The 23,942-nt window shown below is 50.7% G+C and overlaps 5 protein-coding genes across 5 annotated transcripts; 4 read left to right on the forward strand and 1 right to left on the reverse strand.

Annotated features, from left to right (window-relative positions):
* The first annotated feature begins 2,757 nt into the window (after positions 1-2,757).
* BDZ83DRAFT_638184 (uncharacterized protein) lies at positions 2,758-6,214 on the forward strand. The gene has a single exon (XM_060509351.1). The coding sequence runs from the start codon at positions 2,929-2,931 to the stop codon at positions 5,728-5,730; it is 2,802 nt and encodes a 933-aa protein (XP_060359504.1). The 5' UTR covers positions 2,758-2,928; the 3' UTR covers positions 5,731-6,214.
* Positions 6,215-7,127: 913 nt separating this feature from the next.
* Positions 7,128-11,437, reverse strand: BDZ83DRAFT_589845 (uncharacterized protein; the record flags this gene model as incomplete). Its single annotated transcript, XM_060506274.1, has 5 exons — positions 7,128-7,848; positions 7,942-8,680; positions 8,737-9,082; positions 9,604-10,779; positions 10,850-11,437. The coding sequence occupies 5 exons, from the start codon at positions 11,435-11,437 to the stop codon at positions 7,128-7,130; spliced, it is 3,570 nt and encodes a 1,189-aa protein (XP_060359505.1).
* Positions 11,438-13,125: 1,688 nt separating this feature from the next.
* BDZ83DRAFT_638191 (kinase-like domain-containing protein) lies at positions 13,126-15,068 on the forward strand. Its single transcript, XM_060509352.1, has 3 exons — positions 13,126-13,296; positions 13,360-13,806; positions 13,869-15,068. The coding sequence occupies exons 1-3, from the start codon at positions 13,240-13,242 to the stop codon at positions 14,823-14,825; spliced, it is 1,461 nt and encodes a 486-aa protein (XP_060359506.1). The 5' UTR covers positions 13,126-13,239; the 3' UTR covers positions 14,826-15,068.
* Positions 15,069-15,352: 284 nt separating this feature from the next.
* Positions 15,353-17,763, forward strand: BDZ83DRAFT_93952 (uncharacterized protein). The gene has a single exon (XM_060516020.1). It carries the CDS (start codon positions 15,443-15,445, stop codon positions 17,666-17,668), a length of 2,226 nt encoding a protein of 741 aa, XP_060359507.1. The 5' UTR covers positions 15,353-15,442; the 3' UTR covers positions 17,669-17,763.
* Positions 17,764-19,363: 1,600 nt separating this feature from the next.
* Positions 19,364-22,067, forward strand: BDZ83DRAFT_589852 (uncharacterized protein; the record flags this gene model as incomplete). Its single annotated transcript, XM_060506276.1, has 2 exons — positions 19,364-21,230; positions 21,376-22,067. 2 exons carry the CDS (start codon positions 19,364-19,366, stop codon positions 22,065-22,067), a joined length of 2,559 nt encoding a protein of 852 aa, XP_060359508.1.
* Between the last annotated feature and the right edge of the window lie 1,875 nt (positions 22,068-23,942).

Genomic DNA, 23,942 nt, shown 5'->3' on the forward strand with positions numbered 1-23,942 from the left:
GATGTCGCATGCTGCTTTTGGCAGAGTAGCGTGAGTAGGTACACGAAGGCAAGAAATGCTGTCATGCAGAAAGCGACGGTCAGCAAAAGGCGAGAGAGAAAGCAGGGCGAAGAAGGACGTTGGCTCTGCAGTCGCTATTGGGGTCTCAGTTGACAGTGTCCATGCCCGTACACCAGCACGACATTTCAGGAAGCCGCGCAGGCAGGAGAGATAGAGGGACTTCCGTATTGTCGTTTCAGTATAAATGAAGGTATCGGATACCATCGACGTGAATGTCGCAGATGGAATAGAACATGTCGCTCTTTAAAACCTGATACTGGCTCGGTGGATGCACCGTCGTTGGTGTGCCCCGCGGCATCTTCCTTGAGCGGCAGACCAACGATAATCGTGATCTCGTCGCCACACCAGCGAATGGTTTTCGTGTTTGCCGGTGTGGCCCAGTGACCATCGCAGCTAATAGCGCTGGCGGGGACCATGAAGAGGAGGGGCGGGAGAAGAACTGCGGGCAGTAAAAACTGACTGTGCGTCTAGCTCACGGCTAGGTGTATCAGGTATCCGTCCTTGCGGGAGGCTCCGAATGGCCAACATCGAGCCGTTTTCAGGTGAAGAGGGATCGATGAGTTGATGAGTCGTCACAAACGACATGCGTGGGAGGACGAAAGAGAAGCTGGAGAGACACCAAGAGGTCTATGCTTGGTCAGAGTTTGGCGGCATTCCATCGTCTCGTCCGGGAGCCAGGATGATCAGACGGTCCTTGCATGAATAGCGGGCTGCGAGAAGGCGGGAATGAGTTCAGACGAAAGAGACTGTGGTCTGTGTGACCAAACCGGCTGATTGTGCTCCTCAACTGCGACTCGTCGTGTGATGTGCAAGCTGGAATTACTTGGTAGAGAGTTGCAGAGAACTTGAGATGTGGGAGGGGAGGAAAGCTGAGGTGGAGAGATGGAAGGGACAGATGCACAGTGCCCAAGCTCCTTGGTCGAGTACGTACCATTGCTCCAAGGGTAAGTACGTACCGCCAACGCTCGTCGTTTGCGCCTCAGACATTCAGGTCATCAAGCCTCAACCGCCGCTCGGAATTTCTCCCATCCAACACTCCTCATCCACCAGCTGACTTGCTGCCCAGCTATCGACCGGTGATCCTGGAGGACACTGATGGTATCAGGACCTGTCATTACGCGCCCGAGCTTCGTGCGGCAAGCTCATCCTCCTGCCATTCCCCAAGGTTCAGTTGCCAAAAGGACGTGATCGATGAACAGCTCACCGTCTACTGCCATCCATCTGTATGAGAGCCGTTGATACTGTGGGGAGACCATGCGGGAACCAGCGACATTGTATGGGTAGCAACGTGGTGGCTGACACCCGTGTGAGAAAAGAAAGCATAGTCGAGCCAGGCTCTCAGCCTCGACTTGTTAGCTCTCAGATTAGACGCTCAGGAGCATAGGTCAATCAAGCCTGTGACTGATCCCAGACAGGTGAGGATTCGGATAAACTATTTAACGGGTAGTTATGTCAAACCTCTCCTCTCCTCCCATTGCAGCATGCCTAGCCTTTGAGAGTTGGACATTTGATATCACCATGATGTATACTAGATAACAAGTCTGCACGTGCAAAATACTCCAGCTCTAGATTGAGCAAGCAAAGGTTGATCAAATTCGGCAGTCCGCTTCAAGCCTTAGCCACGGGATCTCACAAGAACCGCAGATGTTGGCCAGATGCTCAGGCTTCCAGTCCGGTCAATCCCAATCGAACTAAGAAATGCACCAGCCAACGACGACTATTTCAGCTAGCTTGAAGCCGCTGGAAGTGCTAAAATTACATAGCAATCGCCAGAGTGGAATGACGGCTAGGCCACGATGAGGATGAGGAATAGGCGATACAACTCAAAGGCCAGAGAGACGCTCAGATGGTCCTGTTTCGCGAAGCCTTCCGGCGGAACTCAATCAATACAGATTCAGCCTAATTTTCCCCTCACAGTCAAAACTCAATTACAAGATGCGGTTCGTACCCTTGGCCTCACAGACAAGCTCCATGTGCGCGGGGGCCTTTGTATTTCTATGTTCAAAGAAAAGCTTCATCACTTGACACCAAGGCCTAACGACGACATGGAACTAGTTACAAAGTATAGTTTCACCTTGCATCTTATTCAAAAGTTCTCCATTTCATCATGCCCTTCTGGTACTTGGTTCCTCGAACGCAGACAGCTCATGGAGTGAGAACCCGTTGGCAAGCGTGAGGTCATTCCAGAAGAATGTGGGAAAGCCACACTTTTCACCTCTACAGGCAAAGCTAAAGTGATCCAGAGCAGACACGGGCTCCCGGAAAGTGGATATCGGCTAAGAGGTTGAGCTACCGTTTGTCCCTTCCGACAGAAGCTCCAACGGAATCGCACTTGGTGCTCGTTGAGCATGGCCTCTTTCCAAAGTGTTGCTTTTGATTACTGGGGACGTGTGGACTACGGCCGCAGGAGTTCCAGATGAAAGGCAGCACTGATGAGTTGCATATTTCGTAGCTGAAGCAAAAAACACCCATCGCTGGTTGGAAAAGAGGTGCATGACGAGAGGGTTCCAGATTCGTGATCTCATTGTAATCGTGGATTATGTCAGCATCATGCATGACTAAGGAAGGTCGCCCGATGGCCCAGCGGGGGCCGCTATAGAGGCTTCCTTCCCTACGGGCGCTAAATCGCTAAAACGGACTTCAGCGGCGCTGGAAGCAACTGCACTGGCCGTGCGGCAACGGACCCGCCTTGCAGAGCTTGCGACACGCCGTGCCACCTCATCGTCGACATCGGCCGAGATTTGATGTCCCACCTACAACTACAACCACAACTAAATCATCATCATCACCCGCTCTTCTCCCCCCGAATCCCAGAGACGGCGAAGACCACCTGTCGTTTATGCGTATCATACAATAACACTCGCTACGATGCCTCTCAGCCATCGGCTCGGGCAGGCTCTTGCGGAGGCTCGATCCAAAGCTCGATCGGTGTACCACCTCCTGCGTGACCGCGGCGTCAACGATGAGGCACGCGTAGCTGTCAGAATACTTCTTGGTACTCTCCACAGTCTTTGGCTATTGTTCGAAGACTTTTCAGAACAAGGCACCTCGCCTGCGTGCCCAGACCACACCATTTTTGACGACTTGAGCGATCTTCTTGATAACCCCAGCCTTGAGTGGTCAGCAAGCTCGTCAACACCAAGCGAGCCCCCTTCTCTTTCAGCGTTTACCTCGGGTATCTACCGGATTCAGTGCCAGCTCGATTTTCTTGTCCGTTGCGACTCTTGGGCTGCCTTGCTCGTGCGCTTGTCGACGGATAGTCACCGCAAAGACGTTCTCAGCCAACACCTGGATCATACAGGCGAATTCATACCCAAGCCCACGGAGATCGATAGCGACAGATGTATTGCTATACTTCTAAACGCCGAATTTGACAAACAATTGACTGAATGCTTTATACACCGGCAATATGTCGCTGAGAGAGACATCAAGTGCCCGGAATATGGTGCGGCAGCAAAGCTTCTACCTGATTTGGCCCGCCAACGATACACCGATTACAAGACACCCCTCCACGTGCTTTTTCACTCAAGGAAGTCGTCGCACTTTCTTCAATGGCTAATGGAATACGCCAGACAGGAATGGCCGGAGCATTTCAACCTCAGCTCCGGTGCCCTCTCGATGACACCTCTGAATCTGCTGATGTCGAGACTCGAGGATGATTTAGTCACTCCTTTCCATGTTGCTGCGTCATTAGGGCTTCCACGGCTCTGCGAGCAACTTATATCATGGGGAGTGGACGTCAATAAGCCGAGCTCTATGGGCACCCCTCTTTACTGCGCATTGCTTGGTCCAACGGCCCTGTTAGGACGCTCTGCTGACCCCTCACAACTAGTGTCTGACTGCAAACCTACCGACTCTCAAGAGGAGACTATAAGGGTCCTTTTGGATTCAGGTGCTTCGTGTACTGTAGAAACAGCTGGCCCTTGCCAAGACGAAAAGTTCTCACTAGCAACATTGGCATTCCTCATTTGCCAGGCGATCCGTGCTCCAAAGATCCTACTTCAACTTCTCAAGTCGGGCATTAGCCTTGATCTGAGATTCGTACAGCTCTTCCATGGCAAGGATTCTCTTCTACAATACTGGCCATCACCTCTTAAGCCACCGACGCGTTCGTTTTTGGAGGGAATGCTCCCCGCGATCCTTGACAGAGCCATTCCCGAATACGACAGCTACAATGATATATCACTATTGGCCACAGGTATCTATGAGATCCTAGACCATTTCGATTTGGCTCGTCCTTCTAGTATTGCCAGGTCCCGACCTCTTGACGTCTCCGACACCCTGTATGTTGAACTTGTCCGAGAAGCAGTCCAAGATGGCGAGACTGCAGTTGTGAGAAGGCTCATCTTGGATCCTCGTTGGAATCCAAATGCATTGATGGCGCCTCAGAGAGCACTATCAATCGCGTCATCAGAAGATGAATTTGTTATGGGCGAGCCTCGAGATGAAACCACAATCCTACACTATGCGGCCGAGACCGACGAAATAGCTCTACTGGCTGCTATCTTGACATCGGGAGAAGATGTCAATGTCCATGTTCGCAACCACAAAGACCAGACACCCCTGATGTTGTCAGAGTCGCCCGAGGTCTTTAGGCTTCTTTTGGACCATGGAGCAAGAACCACAGACACCGATGAAAGTGGACGTAACGTTTGGCACTTCGCAGCCGCCAATTCAGACATCGAGCTACTGAACTGCCTTCAAGAGTACGACAAGCACAAAGACCACAACCTGAGAGCTGTAATGAATGACGGCCAGACCCCCATTGCCGAAGCCGTCCTCTATCCCTTCAGCTCCATGAGGAAAGGGCAAAAAATAACACCCGCAGCTTTAAAAGGGGCGATTCACATGCTCAAAATTTGCAGGCCAGATCTCGCCTACCTCAAAAGCTCGGAACCTCTTGTTCTTCTGGCTGTCGAATGTGGCTCGGCGGATCTACTCCGCAGCTTGGTTGACTTCGGCGCGGACCCCTTCGAAGTTGATGGAGTATTTCGGAATGCCCTGCACTACCTCAACGTGTCGGCTACGAAGCCTCTGATCGATATCCTTCTGAACTTGGACTTTGAGACCGTCCTCAATGCCCAAGGAATATCTCCGGCGGAAACCATCTTCCAGGTTTTCAACGACAGGGCCCTGTTTGGTCCCACGTCCGCCACCCACCCCGCCAGCTTTTGCACGCTAGATGCTGGCGTATACAGCCGCCTGCTTGACTACAAGAATATTCTCGCCAGCCGCGATGATACCAATACGGGGCTATGGGAGCGGTTTTCTCGCAACGTTTTTGCAACAGATGCTCCCAGATGGCCAGCAGGACTGACTGAGTCTGCGCAACCATCACTGCAAACTGCAATAGAGTGCTTGATCAAAAAAGGAGCCTTGACCAAGTACGAAGAGGAACGTGGACGGTGCGGTATCATTCCAATCTTCTCGAGGTGGACAGAGATTTCTGGCACCCAAAAACGATTACCCAAATGGCTGGAATCAATACTATTGCCAATTCTTGAAGCCACGACGAAAATAGACGAAGTGAGAGAATCGCCAGGTGTGGTAGAATTTATCACACAGGCCACTGAGCTGGAAAATCATGAAATTTCCCAGCAGTATTTGGACACGGGGGATCATGAAATGGCCCAACACTATCTGGATTTGGGGGATATGGTTCCCGAGTGATGCCATGCTCAGGAAACAGCTCAGGTGTTCCATGACATTGTGCGAAGCCAAAGCAGGATGGAGGAGGCTTCGGACTGCTCGAGGAGTAGGAGTGAATCGTCAGAGCGGTGGTCAGGTTGTAGGATATGAATCTTCAGGGATTAAAGTGCTTACTGGGCAGTTTTTGCTTTTGGAAAGTCTGGACCGGATCTTGAAGTGTCTGGACTCTGTGCGATGGCAATGGCAGGGACGAGCGGTGAGTACTGCGGTCCTCAGCGTGGACGAAGAGGGCAACGAGCTATTCAAAGACGGCGATCCATTTTCTGGGGGATGGACATTAGCGTAAAATGCATAGCAGAGCGTCTCTCTTGCCATACCTTGTTTTCAATACCAAGATGGTTTCAACAATAGCCCTACTCTTCCGTGAGATTGGAGACAGCACAAGGCTCATCTAACGGGATACCTGATTTTGCCGCCGTCCCTTGCCGCCGTCCCTTCTTTCCCGAATCATAGTACCGTGAACCTATATGAGGAGTATGACTTCACTCATCGCGATCTTCTCCCAAGGTAAGGTAACTGACATTGCGATAGTCAGAACGGCAATGGGCATCTCTCGCGAATACACCTGTGCATATAATCAACAAATAACAAGCTGAAGACGAAAAAAAGAGTTCACCACCGGTATGGCTACATCTCTTGGCGATTATCATGATGCTCATGCTGGAATTCGAAATCGGATACTTTCGCTAAGCCTGTCGTCGAGTAGGCTGGTTGGCGTAGGTTTGATTATTGACCATTAACCATTCCACCACCCAGACAGTTTGACCTGACCAACCGACCTAGGAAGGCGCCTGCTGTGCTTGTGACGGGAACGGGATTGGAGGGGGGTATATAGGCTTGTAGGTTGCCTTCGTGGGTATATACTGAATGAATATATGAACGCGTGGGAGGGCGAATGATTCACTGCTGAGATGAACTTTTAGTATCAAGGTAGAGTAAGCGTTGTCAGTTGGGAAGTAGCTCAAGGAAAACTCTTATGAGGAACTTGATGAAATGATCCGCTTTCCGGCATTGCATCAACATGATGCCGTTCCTTTCCCCTATCTGAAAAACCAAGTCCATCTGCGATAGGGAAAGGAAGGGAGTAGTTCAGGTCGTCGATCTTGAATCCTGCTTTTCAGTTGTGAATGATACATCTATAGAAGCCCTCAAACTAATGCAGTATACCGGTGTTTGAAGTTTCGCGGTTTTGGTTTGCATGTATACATTGTGACAGGGTTGAGATTTGCAAGCAGCATCGCCATTACTATGACCAGTGAACAGAAACACAGCATCGAAGCCCGGCTTGGCTTGGATTTACCTCTTCTCACGCGCTGAAAGATAAAAGACATGCTTTTGCTGGTTGCTAAATCCTAAGATCACCTAAGAATACCGCTCTGACTTCCCTTGTTGAATGCAATCTGCTCTCCTCTGACCTCCGCAACGCCAACTCTCTCATAAACCTTGCAGGGTCCGTCAATGGCGATGGAGTGCACAATTATTATGTAGTGTGACTGTTGAGGGTCGCCCTGTGAATCTTTCTTCCTCGCCACAATGACACACTTAAGGTTCGAGAGCCTTCTGTCTGGATTGTCGAGCTCCAGACAAAGGCTATCAGAGCCCCGAAAGTCCCACAGAGGCGCCCTGATCTCACATACCGCTTCTTTCTCGCTTCTTTCTTCCATACTCTGAGATGACCAAGTACTAAACGGCGAGATGATGTCCGCTTCCCAAGAATACTTGTTGAAGGGAACATTCAAGTATTTGATCTCGCCGTCATAAGCCATCCACGACCATGATGGGACATGAATCCCTCGAAGCAGTTCTGAATCGATCCGACTCAGAGACAGGCATGCCTTTTTCCACAGCAGACATCGATGAAAGAAAGAATCGAAAACTCCATGAGAACCGACAGTTCTGAAAGTGCGGATAAGACGTGCTTCAAGCCCACGGATGGCAACTGGCCTGTCACCAATGGAGCTAAGTGCTAACCCCGAGTATTTCTGATAAAGGTCTTGGTAAAGCTCAATCTTCATCCCGCGAACGTAGGTGTCAATGGAGTGTGGAAAGTCCGAATCTCCCAGGAACGAGGCCTTGCGGCTGATACATCCAAGAGTCAGTCAAGCGAGTCTAGCTGAAAGCATTGGCAGACCCGTCTGGACTCACTTTCTCATTTTTGTCATTGTTTCACACCTTACGCCTCTTCCACATTCCCAGTATGTCTGCTTTTCCGAGAAATAGATTGTGCGACGGGATAGAGCTCGTTCTTGAAGAATCCACGCCCGCTTGTTCAACTCCCCTTGTTCTACATCACGCCCAAAGTCATCGATAGAGTCGCAGACGTAGTAGGAACCCCTTTCGGATGCTAACGTAACACAGTGTCGCCATGGTCGAGGTTTCAAAAAGCCATCCTCGGTCCCGCTTGCGCAGCTAGCTGCTAGAGTTGCGTAAGCTGAGCTGTACACCTGTTCCATTAAAAGAGACTCCGTCTTCCAGTCTTCAGGGTCATCTTGAACGATACAGAGCGAATCAATCCAGAGGTACCCGATACCGAGTCTTCGTGTGACGTTGATAGCATCTTGAAATGTTTGGGGCAGCTCCGTCAGCTTGATTTCGTCTTTGAAGCTTTCAAGATTGTCCTTCAAAGTGCAGAATTTCCTATGTTGATCCGGGGCCCCCCATCGATGCGATAGGGCGAGATATTTGCCCGAGTTTGTTTGCCCACGGTCTGTACAAAGCAAGCGGCATGATTTAAAGCCCTCGGATCGGACGTCGATAACTCGTGTTGGGAGAAAGGTGGTGTCGAATGCTGGGCTACAGTCATGCGTATTGTCGCAGACCCGTATCCACGTCGAAAGCGCTGCGATATGCGCCTGACTACCGGCAGCCGGAAGCACTGGTATTCCCATCTGTGAACCAAGAAAGGCTTTTCCTTTAACATAGATCAGCACGAGATAACTCGATGAAACTAGCGCTGGTTGTTCTAACCTGGCAAGCTGTATAGGACTGCAACTGGCCGTCCGGGTTTCACGCTTGATGTCAAATAGCTGTTGAGCTTTTCAAACTGAATCTCCCCGTATGTTTTGGCTGTCATGGATCCAAGTGAAAAGCGAAGGAGGCGACAGAGATCACAGGCCTCTGCTCTGCTTGCCAGTGCTTCGAGATCATCAGAAAAAGAGAATCTTTGTGACCTGAGCCGCTGTTGGAGGTCTTTGCATCGAGAACAAAGAGTGTTGGTCGCATTTTTCAGTGGAAGCTGATGAGAAATGTCGATCTCCTTAGACAGCGCTCGTGCTGTGTTGACATCCGGGCTACACTCCCACTCATTATCAAGCTAAGAAAACATTTCTGATCAGAATTTGTGACTCTTCTCGAAATCGCAAGGAGCTTACCGGCTAGACAGAGTTGCATTGTCAGAACATGGAAGCCAGGCCACATGACCAGATATCAGACTTGTAGGTAAGTTCTTCAAGCTTGAGTGTCAAGACATACCGTCTGTTGCATCAGTGACCATTAGTAAAGTCACATTTTGCTAGTGGCTGAGAACGTACAAACTATATGAGATGTCAGCTCTCGATATCGATATTTGAAGGTTGTTAGAGCATATACAGTACCATCTATGCCGTGTAAGGAAGTGGTTAGCCAAGATCGCGCAGACTTAGACCGCTCAAGGCGGACGTACGTACTATCGATATCAGTATACAATATTGCACAAGGTGGGATACGGGACTTTTACATCGTCAGAATGGCCACTATCACCTGCACCCGCCAATCCGGCATCGATGTCTACCAGGGAATTGGTTATTGGAGGAGAACGAGACCCTAGGAAAGTTACTCTTCACCTCATGCATTAACGCCGCGTCGACCCCTTATACCTAATTGAGAAACACCCAACGTATCTCCGTATTGTCCCGGTCCTCCTGGAGAGCTCGCCTGCCAATTCATCCAAGCAATTCTGGGCGGGTTTCCTGAAGCATCTTTAACGATGCCAGCCAGCGTTTCGTACATTTCAATAGAAGTCGCCCGAAAACGAAGGTCGTCGGCGGGATCGCCGTTGAAGCTGCTGTTGGTGTCCGATCGAACAATACTCGGGTTATCTGGGTCATCTGTCGCATGTAGAGTGGTGCTGCCTTGGGCACTGACGCTTCCAGATGACTCTTTTCTCGACTTGCTTACCTCTATGACTAGCAATCGCGTGCAAATAAGCTCCAGTAACTTTCGGATTGCAGTGTTCGGTGGGCATCTTGGGTCTCTTCTGATCCAATCTATCCACTTCTGAACGCCGGGTTTGATACTGGCCGCTCCGGCCACTCCAGATCCATGTACATCAAAGAATTGCCGTGTTCTGTTCACGGGATGCGCTATGTCGTCACCAAAGCGAACTAGTTCGGCCTTTCCATATAGAAGCCAAATCAGGAACTCGAAATAGATACAGCCGATGGACCAAACGTCATAACGTCGGGATCGCGGTTGTTTCTTAGTGAACAGCAGTACAGCTTCAGGTGGCTCGTACATAACCGTTCCGCTCATGGTGCGCGTAGCTTCGTTACGCATCTCCGTCGCTAAGATGTGGACTTTAGCCAGACCAACATCCGCAATGACGAGAAACGGCTGAGAAAACGGGTCAGAGGTCCTGGTGTTCTCAAAGCAAAGGATATTCTCTGGCTTCAGGTCACCGTGCCGACATGCCGAGTCCTTTGTCGAATGAAGCTTGTTCATCGCACTAGCTAGGCCGCAGAGCTGGCCGAAAACCCAGCCAACAAAATCTGCATCTAGCTTACGCGGAGGCTCTTTTCCCCAGTAGTCTCGGAGGTTGCCACCTTCGGCCCAAGGGAAAATTATAAAGTAACGATCACCCCTTTTGTAGTAAGCGATTGCTTTGATGAGGTGCGGATGCTTCATTTCGCGGATCATTTGTAGAACTTCTGCCTCGGCCTCGGCTGCGCGCTCGTACTGGTCAGGATTCATGTTGACAAGTTTCAGCTCTTTCACTGCTACAACCGGATGTCCATGTGTATCGACTGATAGGCGCTGTATCATATGAGAGTCGTATTCATGAAGCCCAAGGCAATGACTTGGTCGTGGGTTTGTTTGCACTTACAAGTTTCGAGCTCTTCTTGAAATGAGACTGATGGATAGACCACTTTCCCACCGTGCTGAAATGACTTTCTTTGTGTCCACCAGCTTGCTCTAAGAACGGCATTCGGTGTTCCTTTCGAAAGGAGTATCTGAATTGATGTTCGTTGAAGACCGGTCCAAGAAATTGCCATTGGTTGTCACAAAAGAGATACGGTGAAATAACTAATGCCCAAAACTTGTCGGCAAAAACCCTTTTGGTGATCTCAGAATGTCCAGTTTCAGTGGATCGGGTTCTCACTTGCTTGCTTTCATCGACGAAGAGAGGTAGAATAGGGTCGACAAAATTGTGCTCGTAGAACAAGTCAATCCGTTCCGGGCGACCAAGGCAGGCAAGAACCGCGAAAACTCTCCTTGCCCCAGGCTTTCCACAAACGAAGGAGGCGATCTTTGATATAGTCTCTGGCGACTTCCTCGTGTGATAGGATAGGGTGTCTGTGACCAACTGCGTAGTCACCTTTTTTTCCAAGACGGAGTATGGAAGAAAGGTATTGCCTCCGCATGTTCCTGCAGGAAGCTGTGCCGAGACCAACTGGCCCTGAAGATCGGCCATCTCGTCACTCTGGTCACTTTCGTTACTACCTCTCCGAAGACTGGCAAAGGACGACTTCTTCCACAACTGAGACGGTATACTCGATGTTCTCCTGGCGTATATGGTGATTGAAGACACACGGCGCGAGATCGGATTCGGCGAATGGTCGAGGTCCTCGTCTTTGTACTGCACTGCTCGAGTTTTCTGAAGAGGCTGCTTGTGAGAATTTTCGACTCGGCAATTGTGCTCAGGTGCTTCTCCCTTCTTTGACTACACATTCAGTTATATGTCGCCGATATCTGCATCTTGGCATGCCAATGGGTCCTACTCACATGTGATGATAACCAATGACTACCACACAACAATGGTAAGCCTTGCATTTCATATATACTTCAGCGACCGGCATAGCCTACACATCACAGATGCAGGCGAAGTTGGATCTTGCGCGATTGGACTTGTCCAGAGCATGCAGCAACGTACTTATGCAGATACGAATTGATAGGCTTACTGGTTGATATTTGCCATTTTTCATTGCAGATTACGGTTTTCCCCTCCTTTGCTCGGTACCACACCCTCCATGACTACTTTATTGGTTCTGGTCGCCTTTTGGTGTACACCCTTTCGCCTAGAACCAAGTCCGAAGTTCGATTTCCCATACATAACGTGCACATTCCAACCAACGACACGATGATACTTGACCTCTGCATGCCACCAAAGCTGGCGCGCGTGGTTCGCATGCTTGCCGCATCGACCAAGCTAAATCAGGCTCGGAGTTGAGAGAGAACCAAATTCTCCAGACTCCGCATGCCAGCTGCAACTTCTAACCGATACGCACATTGCCAATAGTGTGATGGCTGCGTAGAGCCACATCAGGAAGCTGTCAGCATTGGCCGAGAGCTCAGGCTAACACTTTCCAAGTTCCAACCTCGTCCGAAAGAGTCACAGTTTGGTGAACTCGAATGCCACCTCGGAATATGCTGGATAATACAAAGAGTTACCAAAAAGATCGACATGAACCTTGGGGCATGCCATAATAATGAACGAGAAGTCCCAGATCTCCCAAAATCTCGAAGTGCCTGTTGATATCCGCAGAAACAAGACAGCCTAGTGATGGGGTTTTCTTTTAGGATCAGGCTGTGAGCATGGCAGCTAACCCCCTGACATGCATGTACTGCGATGACGTGAGTCTGGCCAAGGCCGTGCACCAGCACAGCCAAGGAGGCGGGGTAAGTGCATCTTATCTCCTGGCAGAGCCTGCAGACTTTCTCCAACGCCAAATCAGGCTCTAACGAGCAGCTTATCATTCGCTTCGTTGAGGGTGTCATGATCAGAGTTCGTCATTGGATCGCGATGTCTTGGTGGTGGTCTCCAGTCTGCCGCACACATGAAAGGGGCGCCAACTAATTCCGGGCATCCCCGACTATAAGACTGTGGATCAGCGAAGCAGCTCCTAGCGAGACTTCAGGTGTCTCTTAGATCATCCGTTTATGTACAGAGTCACAGAGTGTACATGGGCTGCGTCAAAGCCATGTCACTGAAGCGTGATGGTTCCGAAGCAAAGGGACGGAAAGACATGGGAGTCCCCTCGGCAGTTTCGCTGATAGTTACTTCAGCCTGGCGGACGCTTATGTGGCTGCCTTCATGGTCGCCTCAATTTACAGCCTGTTCTATCTCGTACCATCGCTGGTCATGGTTTATGCTCAGGGTTTCATAAGAAGCCCGCGATTGTCGGTGGGCCGTCCTGGTGAACCCAACCTTCAACCCCAGTCATTTCTGAATGCGATCCCCAAGCCTGACGTCCAGAAAAGGCATCTCAACGAGCAATGGCTTCTCAAGCTCTGTTTTCAAATTTGAAAGATTCTCTTCAGTATTCTTCTGTCGTGAGCCAGGAATTCTTGCCAATCAGCAAACTGAATGATCTCGTCACTAAGGAGGCCGTTCAGAATGAGCTTCCGAAAGGCCTCATGAGTAGGCTATTTTCGGACAGCCTTCCAAGCAAAATCTCGATGACCGCAAGACGAATCTTCGCAATTCTTGTGATGATCGGAGAGCCCCAGGCAATTCGAAAGCTGGTCGACGATGGTCTTACCGATGACGATTTACCGCTTGCTAGGCCAGCTCATGACAAGCACAGTGGTACTTTGGAATCTAAGGGAAGACTGGAAGTCAGGGCGTTCAAAGACTGGAAAAATGAAGCCAAGGTGGATATGTTCCTGGAAAAGCAGTGGCTCTTCCTTGCCCCAACACTGGATGTCACAGGGACATCCGCAGTCTTTCAAGTGGATTCAAAATGCCCGCTTCCATTCTTGAGGGCAACCGAACTTCGAGGTGAACACAGCAATGTTGTCTACAAGAGTGAGCTGCATGCGGCTCACCAAACCGGCTCTGGGGTAAGTCCGAATTGTTTCTTTTAACAGTACAAGACTCAGGTGCTGATCATCGATATGCAAAGGCGCAAAGCACGGACAAGGTGATTGCAGTTAAGGTATTTCACAACTCTAATAGCTTTACCTTGTTCGATCAGGAAAAGAAGAACCTCCTGAAGACGCAAGGTATAAAGGACAGCCATCTCATTCGATACTTGTTCTTCTGCAAGCGAGACCAGTCTTACTTCATAGCCTTTCCATGGGCAGAAGGGGGGAACCTCCAGGAGTTCTGGATGTTACATACGTCAAATCAGGAGTATATGCTGTGGTCTCTGCAACAGATGCTTGGAATCAGTGGTGCCCTTCGCAAGCTGCACGACATCAATTTCCGTCATGGTGATCTCAAGCCCGGAAATATCCTTCACTTCCCTAACGGCGGGCTAGGCAATCTTGTCATCGCAGATGTCGGGATTTCCAAGGTGCACAAAGCTGCGACATACATGAGATCTATGAGCACCCTCACCAGAGCTACTACACCGTCATACGAGCCACCAGAAGCCATCCTGAAGACCAATAAGCCCAGGCCGCGTAGATACGACATTTGGTCAATGGCATGCATATATCTCGAATTCGTCATCTGGATGGTCTACGGGGTCAATGCCATCAACAGCTTTGCCGAATCCAGGGAGGAAGGGACGTCAGTTCAGAGGACTTCAAACTTTTACGCGCTTCGGGAAGACATTGCGGTGATCCATCCTTCGGTAATCGAAGCGTTTGCAGCTCTGCGAAGTGATCCCTGTTGTGCCGGTAACACAGCGCTAGGAGCCCTAGTCAATCTGATTACCCAGCACTTGCTCTTGATTCAAGTGGACGATCGCGTTACCGCAGACATTCTGTATGAGAAACTTGAAAAGATCGTCCACCGCGCGACCAAGGACCCCTCTTTCATAACGAATCAAGCAATATACCCTCAAGAGATTCCAGCTATATTTGGGCGGCCAGTTGAGATTCCTTCAGGGCTGAGACCAGCCACCAGCTGGTAGTGACAAGAGAGTTAATGAATGTGAAGGGAATGTTTTGCTGTTCATATTTCACGTATTACTGGGATCTTCTGCGGGTGAAATTCACCTCGGCACTATTTATTATTTTATCATTTAGTTCTTTTTTTTTTTGAACTAATCCGCGCCTTTTCGAAATTTGGAACGATGCGACAAATTCACATTTGGAAATTGTCGTACTCATTCGAAGTAGATTAATACACGAATACTTTACCTCTATGCCGGATATCTGACCATAATGCTGTTGTGAGTTAGTGGAATTACTTCACATCGTTAGAACGCGCTTACGCAACAGTGAATAGCCTGGAAGACAATCTTTACATTAGTGCAAGGCTTTCCGGCTTTCGTGAGTGAGATTCTCCACCAAAAATAGATGCGAATCGAGCCCTGATGTCATTTTAGGTAGACTGCGCGTGATCATGAGATAAGAGCCTGAGCAGCTTGTATGATTGGGTGCCTTGCTGCTTCAACGAGTTCCCATGCCGGAGGTGCGCCGCTAGAACAGACCTATTTGTGGTCAGAGGGCCCCTCAAGTTGGATTGCGTTGGAAAAACTTGAGGGCATCGGCCCAAAGCTTTGGTTGTCATCGTTTCTATATCATCATGTCCAACTATATCAAAATCACTGACGTCGAATTGACAGATCAGCCATCAGGAGGAGCGCCGAAGCAGGCTCAAAAGTCGGCTCGTCACGGTGCTGTTCCCAGATCCTTGGCAAGTGGTGAACAGCAATTCACTCACGAAGTCAGAACGAAGCGATGGTGGTCAAGGATGGGCAAAAAAGGCTGGCTGATCCTAGCGTTAGGAATGGTTGTGATACTCATCTCGTGTACGGCCCTCGCGCTTCTGTGGAACGGTGCTGTGATCGCGGCGTCTGGGGAAGAGCCGTCAGAACTATGGAAAGCTGTAGTTTTCAACGACTGGGCTCCGACTGTCATTACGATATGTTCAGCTGCTATCAGGACTTCGATGATGATGCAAGCTGGACTCATCACAGCGGCAATATCGGCTCTGATGCTCGAGAGTTCACGAGTATCTCTCGCTGACGCTGCGGTAGCGTCTATCGAGAGAGCAGCTAGTACTGGGCCATTTGCCATCTTCTTTCCAGCGGCAAGACAAGGTAACAACCTGCCAGGGCTATATCATCTCCTTTTTGTGATTGCAGCCTCAGGAATAATGGTGACCTCGACCTTCTTCTCGACCATTCTGCTCTCCGACTTCCAAACTCTATCAATATCAGGACCAGCAACGAACATTACAGTCTCTGTGGCGTTCAGAAACGACGGCACCGAGCTACGCGGAAGCGGTGTGTCACTTTTCAAATCTAGCCCAGCCACGTATTGGAGATACGGGGAACGGAACGATGACGGAGCTCTGTCCGGCCCTGATATTGTCGATACTGGCAACGTCTATCGCGCTCTTCTGCCGTCAATAAACGCCACGGCAAGAACAACACTTGAATACTATAACGGACCTGTTATCATCGCCAACTCTAGAACATTTTGCTCGGCTCCGGATTTCGAAACTTTGGAGGTTTACAATACCAACTCCGATGGCCTATTTGGAGTCAAAGTGGATGCATCAATACCCATCGGGAAGCATCTCAAAGGAGATACTTATAAGGACGCGATCTTTCAGATGAGTTTCGACTGCCGCCTTGCGCGTATCGGAGGTCACTACAAGGACGAAAGTCACAAACCAATCTACGACAGCAACCTATGGCCACTTACATTTTGTCCGGGTCGATATTGGGATGGTGATGGTTTCAAAGGTCTTTCAGAACCAGTGAAGGGCACAGAGTACATGTTCCATGTCATACTTGTTATCAACTCCAGCCAAACCATTTATGAGAAATATGTCGACGTGGACAACCTGTCCCCTGTTTATGATAAAAGCGGAGTTTGGACGTCCATCCAGGACAACTCCAGCTTTCCGCTCTTCAACGCCAGCCTCTGCTTCACAAATGTCGCAGAGCCCGCCGTCTATAACGCAACCATGCGAGGACAACCAATTTTGCAAGAACCCCAATTCAACTGGAACAGCATCAAATGGAACACCAGCTCCATCCGCCGCCAGTTGGGTATCGCGAGTCCCGCAGCCCGTAGCTCCGCCGCCGTCTTCACAGAGCGCGGCATCATGCAACTCATCTCCTTCACTCTTTCCTCGGAAGAAAAGCTTTGGTGGACAGTCAGCGCTCACGGCGTACTGATGGAGTCCCTCAGCGCAACTTTGGAGACACGGGGTTGGAACATGTTGAACGGCGCCTACCTGGGCGAGACTTGGAGTACGAGGAGCCCGGAGCACGAGCAGGAGCAATGGACGCCTCACTCCGCGCACGTTACACTGTTCCAGGACATCTTGCAGACGACAGAGGATCTATCGCGAGCGGTCCAGGAGATGGTCGCGAGGTTACATCAAATGGCGTACTACGAGTCTGAGAATGGGTATAATCTAGAATATCCCGTTACGACTGTGTCTTCGAGGAGCACCTATATCCCGTTACGGTGGACAGGCTTCAGTATCGTGCAGGGTGTAATTGCGCTCCATCTTGTACTATTGCTAACAACGACGGTGCTGTTCTTGACACGGACGCGAGCTTCGTCACTAGGAAATGCGTGGAAAACGGTTGCGCAGGTTGTCTCGCCGCATACCAAGGAGATAGGTGATAAGGCGGATAGGTTGATGGATGATGAAGTTAGAGAGAGGACAGTTTCGACCGGGGCGGACGTTTTTGGCGTTGGGATTCGCCGCTCGGCTGATACAAGTAGGGTGGAAATTCGCCCGGCAGCCGTAAGGGCTCGTCGCCTGCTTGGTCGAGACCGGGGGTAATCAAAATTATTTCTTGTTGGAACTTTGCTATGGTATCTCGAGCTCTAGCAGGTCTCTGTTTCGCCAAGTTTTTCTATATCGAGATCCCCGAACTTGAATTTCCCGTCTTTAGTTCTGTATAAGTTTCCAAACTGCTGACCGTTGACAAATCAGTAATCACCCTGAAAACTGATCTCGTCTACATGCAAAATGAACTTCTACTCGCACGTAGCTTCTGATTCGCAGCATATCGAATCATACCTCGTACCTTGCTCGGAACATGCGTTGGAAAACTCTTCCCAGACTGCTCCGGTTCTGTGCAAGGGTTCCTCGACTTGTTGCAATTCCCCCATAACTTTAATCAACACCGATTCAACTTAGGTAGGAAGGACCAGCGGAGCGAGTCAAAGTTCGGCACGACACACTCGATTACAGTTCGCATGTACTTGAGCAAACTCTTACCAATGTGAACAGCTGTGGCGTAGCTGTTTGAATCACTCAGTTCGGGCAGCTCGTCTTGGAATGAAGTATCCTCATATCTTGATCAGGCAAAACCACACGCCCCTTTTTCTTAATTCCTTGAATTGAAGAAAAACTTCATCATTTCGCTAGCATCGTGATACAAAATTTCCATTGCTCACGTGTAGTGGCAACCCTTGCCGGTCGGACCAGGCACGTGGGGACTAGCTACATGACTCAGGCGACTAAGGTCCAAGGTCCTGTCTCTGAAAGGGGTTGCCACTCATGACCTAAGCCTCCCGGCATTTCGTGAGTCTAGACCGCGCTGCCAGCGGACCGCGCAAACCAAACATAGCGCCGAAACTGAACATGTGGTTCTCAATGAGGCGGTACGGATAGAACTGGGCATGTAGTCATGGGAAGACCCTTGGTTTAAGCCCCTGGCGGAACAGATATTTACGGCAGCAGAGACACAAACAAGATCTCTGGTTGGCCGAGCTCGGATGACAGCAAGCTGCAGCGAATCGGGTGCTTCCGAGTGGGAATCCACACCACCAAAGGGAACTCTCAAGTCTTATGCAGGATCTTCGGGTTGGCCCTAAGGCCATCCTACGGCACTAGTTTTCTTGCAACCTCACGAACAGCTCCGTGCCATTGTGTCATCCCGATCGATATGGCGGTTCATCACCATTTCCGAAGGCCAGCACATCATCCGAAAGACGCGTCAAAGAGAAAAGGGAAACCACATGACGACATGTGCATAGTTCCATATTGCATACCGTCCGCAAGCCAAGGCCGCGCAGGGACTCACAGGGAGTCCCCTGACGAATGACGGCAAGTATCCCGATTTTGTTAGGTAATAGGAAGCCGGGCCCTAGCGAACTTGCGCCAAAATATGGTGTGCTAGCACGTTCATGGAAATTCGATCTGCTGCTTCTCGTGGAGCGGTTTCGGCCCAAGTGGAGTTTGATGGATACGAAAAAGTATTTCCGGTATGAGAATCTTTCCAGGTTACCGGAGGGTCCGGGTGACAAGCTGCCGACGTCGTGAACCGCCGGTCCGGTTCTACTTATAAGAAAGGGGTCTTCCCCCATACTTTTCCCCACGATCCACTTGTGCCTCCCACAAGGTCAGAATTCTTCTTTGGTAATACATATATTGTGCTTTTGTATCTTGTTTTTCCTCTTTCCCTCTTGGCTCCATTCTGCTCCGCTGCCAAGTTGGAAGATATTCGCTCGCTTTCTAACCGTCGATGCAATGGCGGGAATATCACAGTCCTCTTCCGATGATGACCCTGGCCCCGAGCCCGGCGGTATCGGCTCGTCCTCAACGCCAGCACCTGAGCCGGTGGAATCCGCTTCCGAGCCAACATCTGGCTCCGACACGGCCGGGACAAGCACGCCTTCCGAGGCCGCAGCTGCAGCCGCCCTAAGAAAAGAGAAAGGCCGCGTCAGATTTAACAGCAACGCGGCCGCGACCAAGCCCCCTACATCACCACCAGCAGTTCCAACTACACCCAAGCTTGCTCCCGCACAGCCCACCAGACCATCTATCTTACGAGGTGGCTCAGGCAGTTCTATTCCGACTGTGGCTACCTTTACTAAAGAGGAACCCCATCCGCCGGATGAGAATGAACGTCAAGAAGCCAAGTCTGCTGCAGCTGCTGCTCAAGAAAGAGCTCGGCAGATGGCTGAAAATGTTCACTTCGGTTCGCCGACCCGCGAGAACCGAGACTCCCTTGAGTCCGCCACTACCACCACCGCAAGCGAGTACGACCTCGGAGGAGGGGAGGGAGCCGGAGGATACATTGCTCTTCAAGATCTCCACTCCCGCCAGCCACTCAATGGCGATTCTGCTGAGGCTGAGAAGAAAGCCCACGAGCACCATGCCGCCCTGAACGACGAGGCTTACAAAATTGTGAGAGCCCACACCTGGCGCCTCGCCGAGAAATCGGAGAGCGTTGCCGGTCCGTCCAATGCCCAGGAAGCAGAGATCCACAAGGTCACAGAGCATCTCCTACAAGAGATCAACGATGGTCAATACGATGGTGTTTACTCTGTCCCCGCACCCACGGAGTACCGCGGGAGTGTTCTTTCGCAGCTTCTGAAGCTGTATAAGCCTGCGGAATCAGGCAATCAGTACCAGTCGTCCGGGCAGACCAACCGCAGCTCCGTCACCTCTTTCTCCTTTGGTGGGCCGCTGCCAGGAGCTGGCACGCCGGGCTCAAACTCAGGCACCGCGACCCCAACGACGCCCAAGAAGAAGAAGTGGTACGAGGCAAACCGCTCCCAGGAGACCCTCGTCAACCTCATCGAAGCTTCGGCCCGCCTCGCAAACCCTAATACGCAAGGGAAGACCGACGAGTCGCCCAAGAATGGTAAGGCGGCTGGTAAGAAGACGCGGCCGAAGCACAAGCGAACCGCCAGCAACTCCATCGCTGCGTACCTAGCGAGACAAGAGGAGGAGGCCAAGATTACCGTCCACATCGCCGAGACGCTTTCCAGACAGGAGTACATCATCACACTCTGCAAGGCTTTGATGCTCTTTGGTGCACCAACGCATCGTCTCGAGGAGTACCTCAGCACAACGGCCAAGGTCCTTGAGATTGATGGTCATTTTCTGTATCTCCCAGGATGCATGATTATCTCTTTCGACGATCGGTCCACCCATACAACCGAAGTCCGCATCGTCCGCGTAGCCCAGGGTATCGACCTCGGAAAGCTCAGAGACGCGCACCACGTCTATAAGGAAGTCATTCACGATGTCGTCAGCGTCGACGATGGCATTCAGCGGTTGGATACCCTCATCAAGGCCAAGGACAAGTTCCACGCCTGGATCCGAGTCCTTGTCTTTGGCTTGACCAGCGCCACGGCTGCCCCCTTCTCGTTCGGCGCTCGCATGATCGATCTCCCGCTATGCTTCTTCTTTGGCTGCCTCGTCGGTTTCCTGCAGCTCATCGTGGCCGCCAACTCCAAGCTATACAGTAACGTTCTCGAGGTAACGGCTACCGTCCTGGTAAGTTTCTTGGCACGAGCCTTCGGCAGTATCAAGGGCAGCGAGCTCTTCTGCTTCTCGGCCCTGGCCCAGGGAGGCATCGTCATGCTTCTACCTGGATACCTAGTTTGTAAGTGACCTCTTCGCACTACCTACCCCATCGTGATATCCCACCCGAGCTGTACCTCCTTTTCCTCTGCGCTTCTCGCGTACGTGTTGGGGATGCTACTTGCCTACGGGCACCAAAAACCTAGGACAAGCCGCTGATGGCCCAGTGTGTTCCGCCCTCGAGCTCCAGTCCCGCGCCATCGTCCCCGGTTCGATTCGCATCGTCTACGCCATCATCTACTCCCTTTTCCTCGGCTTCGGCATTACCATCGGCGCCGTCCTCTACGGCATGTTCGACGAAAACGCCGTCTCCACGACGAGCTGCACCAACTCGATCCCCACCTACTACACCTTCATCTTCGTGCCCCTCTTCGTCCTCTGCATCAGTGTTCTGTATCAGGCAAAATGGCGCCAGATGCCTGTCATGCTCGTCGTCGCCTTCGCCGGCTACATTGTCAACTACTTCAGTAGCTTGCGCTTCAGCGCCGCGCCGCAGGTCGCCAATGCCCTTGGTGCTCTCACGGTCGGCGTTCTGGCGAACCTGTACTCCCGTCTGAGGCACGGCGTCGCGGCAGCTACTCTCATCCCGGCCATCTTCACGCAGGTGCCCGGAGGTCTGGCGTCTACTGGAGGATTGCTAAGTGGTCTGAGTGCGGCCAATGCAATCACCAACTCTACGCACGCCGTCAATGGCACAAGCTCTGTTCAATACTCTGGAGGCGAGTCCCTGAACACGGTCGTATTCAACGTTGCCGCCTCCATGATCCAGATTGCTATTGGTATTGCCGTTGGTCTGTTCATCAGCGCGTTGATCATCTACCCGCTCGGCAAGCGTCGCAGTGGTCTGTTCAGTTTCTGAACATGTGCCAAGCTCCGCGCCTGGCATATTCAACTGCCACTCCGTAGTCTTCTCTTCAAGTCCTGTTCTCTTTTTTAGCAGCATGTCTAGCTTCTTAGTCCATCGTATTCCACTGGACCATTCCATGTAGTTCAACAACCTGAGTCAGGCCATTACTGGCGCCCTGCACTAATTCCAGGTCTTCCGTAGCGATCATAGTACCAGCCCTTCAAGGGGAAACAACAGCGAAAGTAAAAGTCATGTACGTATGTAGATTTTTATAAAATTGGGAAAATGCAAGGCGTTGGGGTAGATAGCAAAGGACTCAGTCATTACCGACGATCTCGTACTTTAATCTAGCTGCCTTTGCTGTAATGAAAAAGCTTTTATGAGTGCTGACGTCGCAACAATCTCTTGCATCGTGTTAGGGGCGTCCAAAGTAACGGAGTTTCCTTGCTTTTCTACTATCATCCACAGCGATGCAGCAAGGAGGCAGCCGAATTATCCTCCGCAATGCACAGGGTGAGCTAAGAGATTAGCGCTAGACCAAGTCCCTGAAACTGATGAATAGGTACAGTAGCTTCAATGGAGGGAGGGAGGCATTGCGGCAACAGCGTTGGACGAGAGAAACGGTGATGGACCCATACTCACGAGCAACTTCAGCATTGAACAAATGATGAGGTACAGCGACATGGAGACGTCCTATCGTAGCTAACAGTATACCTTATCGCGATCTTTGACCAAACTCATCAATCGCGATTGTTATGAACGAGATCTTGGCGAGACGCAAGAGGCGGAAGTGCGCCACACAATGTCTTAGACCCGGCCCGAAAGTTCGCACTCAATCTTGGTCTCAGTTTGATGTACGGAATGAGATAACAGTGCGAAGATCACCGCCCAGCGCGCCTGAGATTCATGCACGCTGGCAATATGTGAAAGGGTCGACGACGTCAAGGGCTCATGCTTTCAGCATATACCGTTTTCAAGGAGCGAATCACTGCCCATCACGATGCTTCATCTGACTTCACCTGTTACACGGCTCTGCTGAGGCTACACAACATCGTCGATGTCTTTGATCACGACAAGCAACCTGAGTTGGGACCACGATACGTGCGCATGAGAGACGTTGAGAAACGACGTCATGTATACTTGATTACACACGCACATAACGAACTTCTGTACGAAGCAACTCTGTCGGTAGTCCTTTTGAAGAACTTTGACATTGAGTCTCAGCATGACCAGGCACAGGTTTGTCATTGAGACACACTTCGCCTCCTTATGTATAAGCTCCCAGTGCCTCTTCAATCATTCTCGAGATTGCCAGGACACTTGATGCCACAACTTCATGGGGTTGTTAGACGATGCGACAATCACATCCGTGGATTCCCGTTCTCCAGACTAGCAGAAAGATTTGACTTCGCAATCAAAATATGCTCAACGAATCAGACTGATCATCCCCTTACCAACTTACCCAGGAATTGAACAATTTCATAGGCAATGATTAAAAACAGGCACGCCAGTGAGGAATCGAGCATCGACATGTTTTAGCACATTCGGCCACCTGAGTGTCGCAAGCCACAGTGCTTTCAAGGCGCTTTGCACGTGTGCTCTCTGGCCTCCAATTACATTTGACTCTCCTTGCTCAAGATTGCTTTGAACCCCGAATTCGGAGTGATAACGGCACCGAGGACAGTGCAGCATTTTCTTATTTTGTCTTAGCTCAGATAAGTCTCCTGTGAATTTGTTGTGCCCCAAGACCAAGTCGTGAAATGAGGAGCAGTGCCACGAGTGCCTTACTGCATAGAGCCTTTTAGTAATAGGCTCTTCCTCGTCCGGGGGTCATGATTGAAGGACGGGGGTTATGACTGAAGGCTTGTCAATATGGCGGCGTGTGCG

Source organism: Colletotrichum acutatum, assembly GCF_030867785.1.
Source record: "Colletotrichum acutatum strain CBS 112980 chromosome Unknown BDZ83scaffold_144, whole genome shotgun sequence".
NCBI lineage: Eukaryota > Fungi > Ascomycota > Sordariomycetes > Glomerellales > Glomerellaceae > Colletotrichum > Colletotrichum acutatum.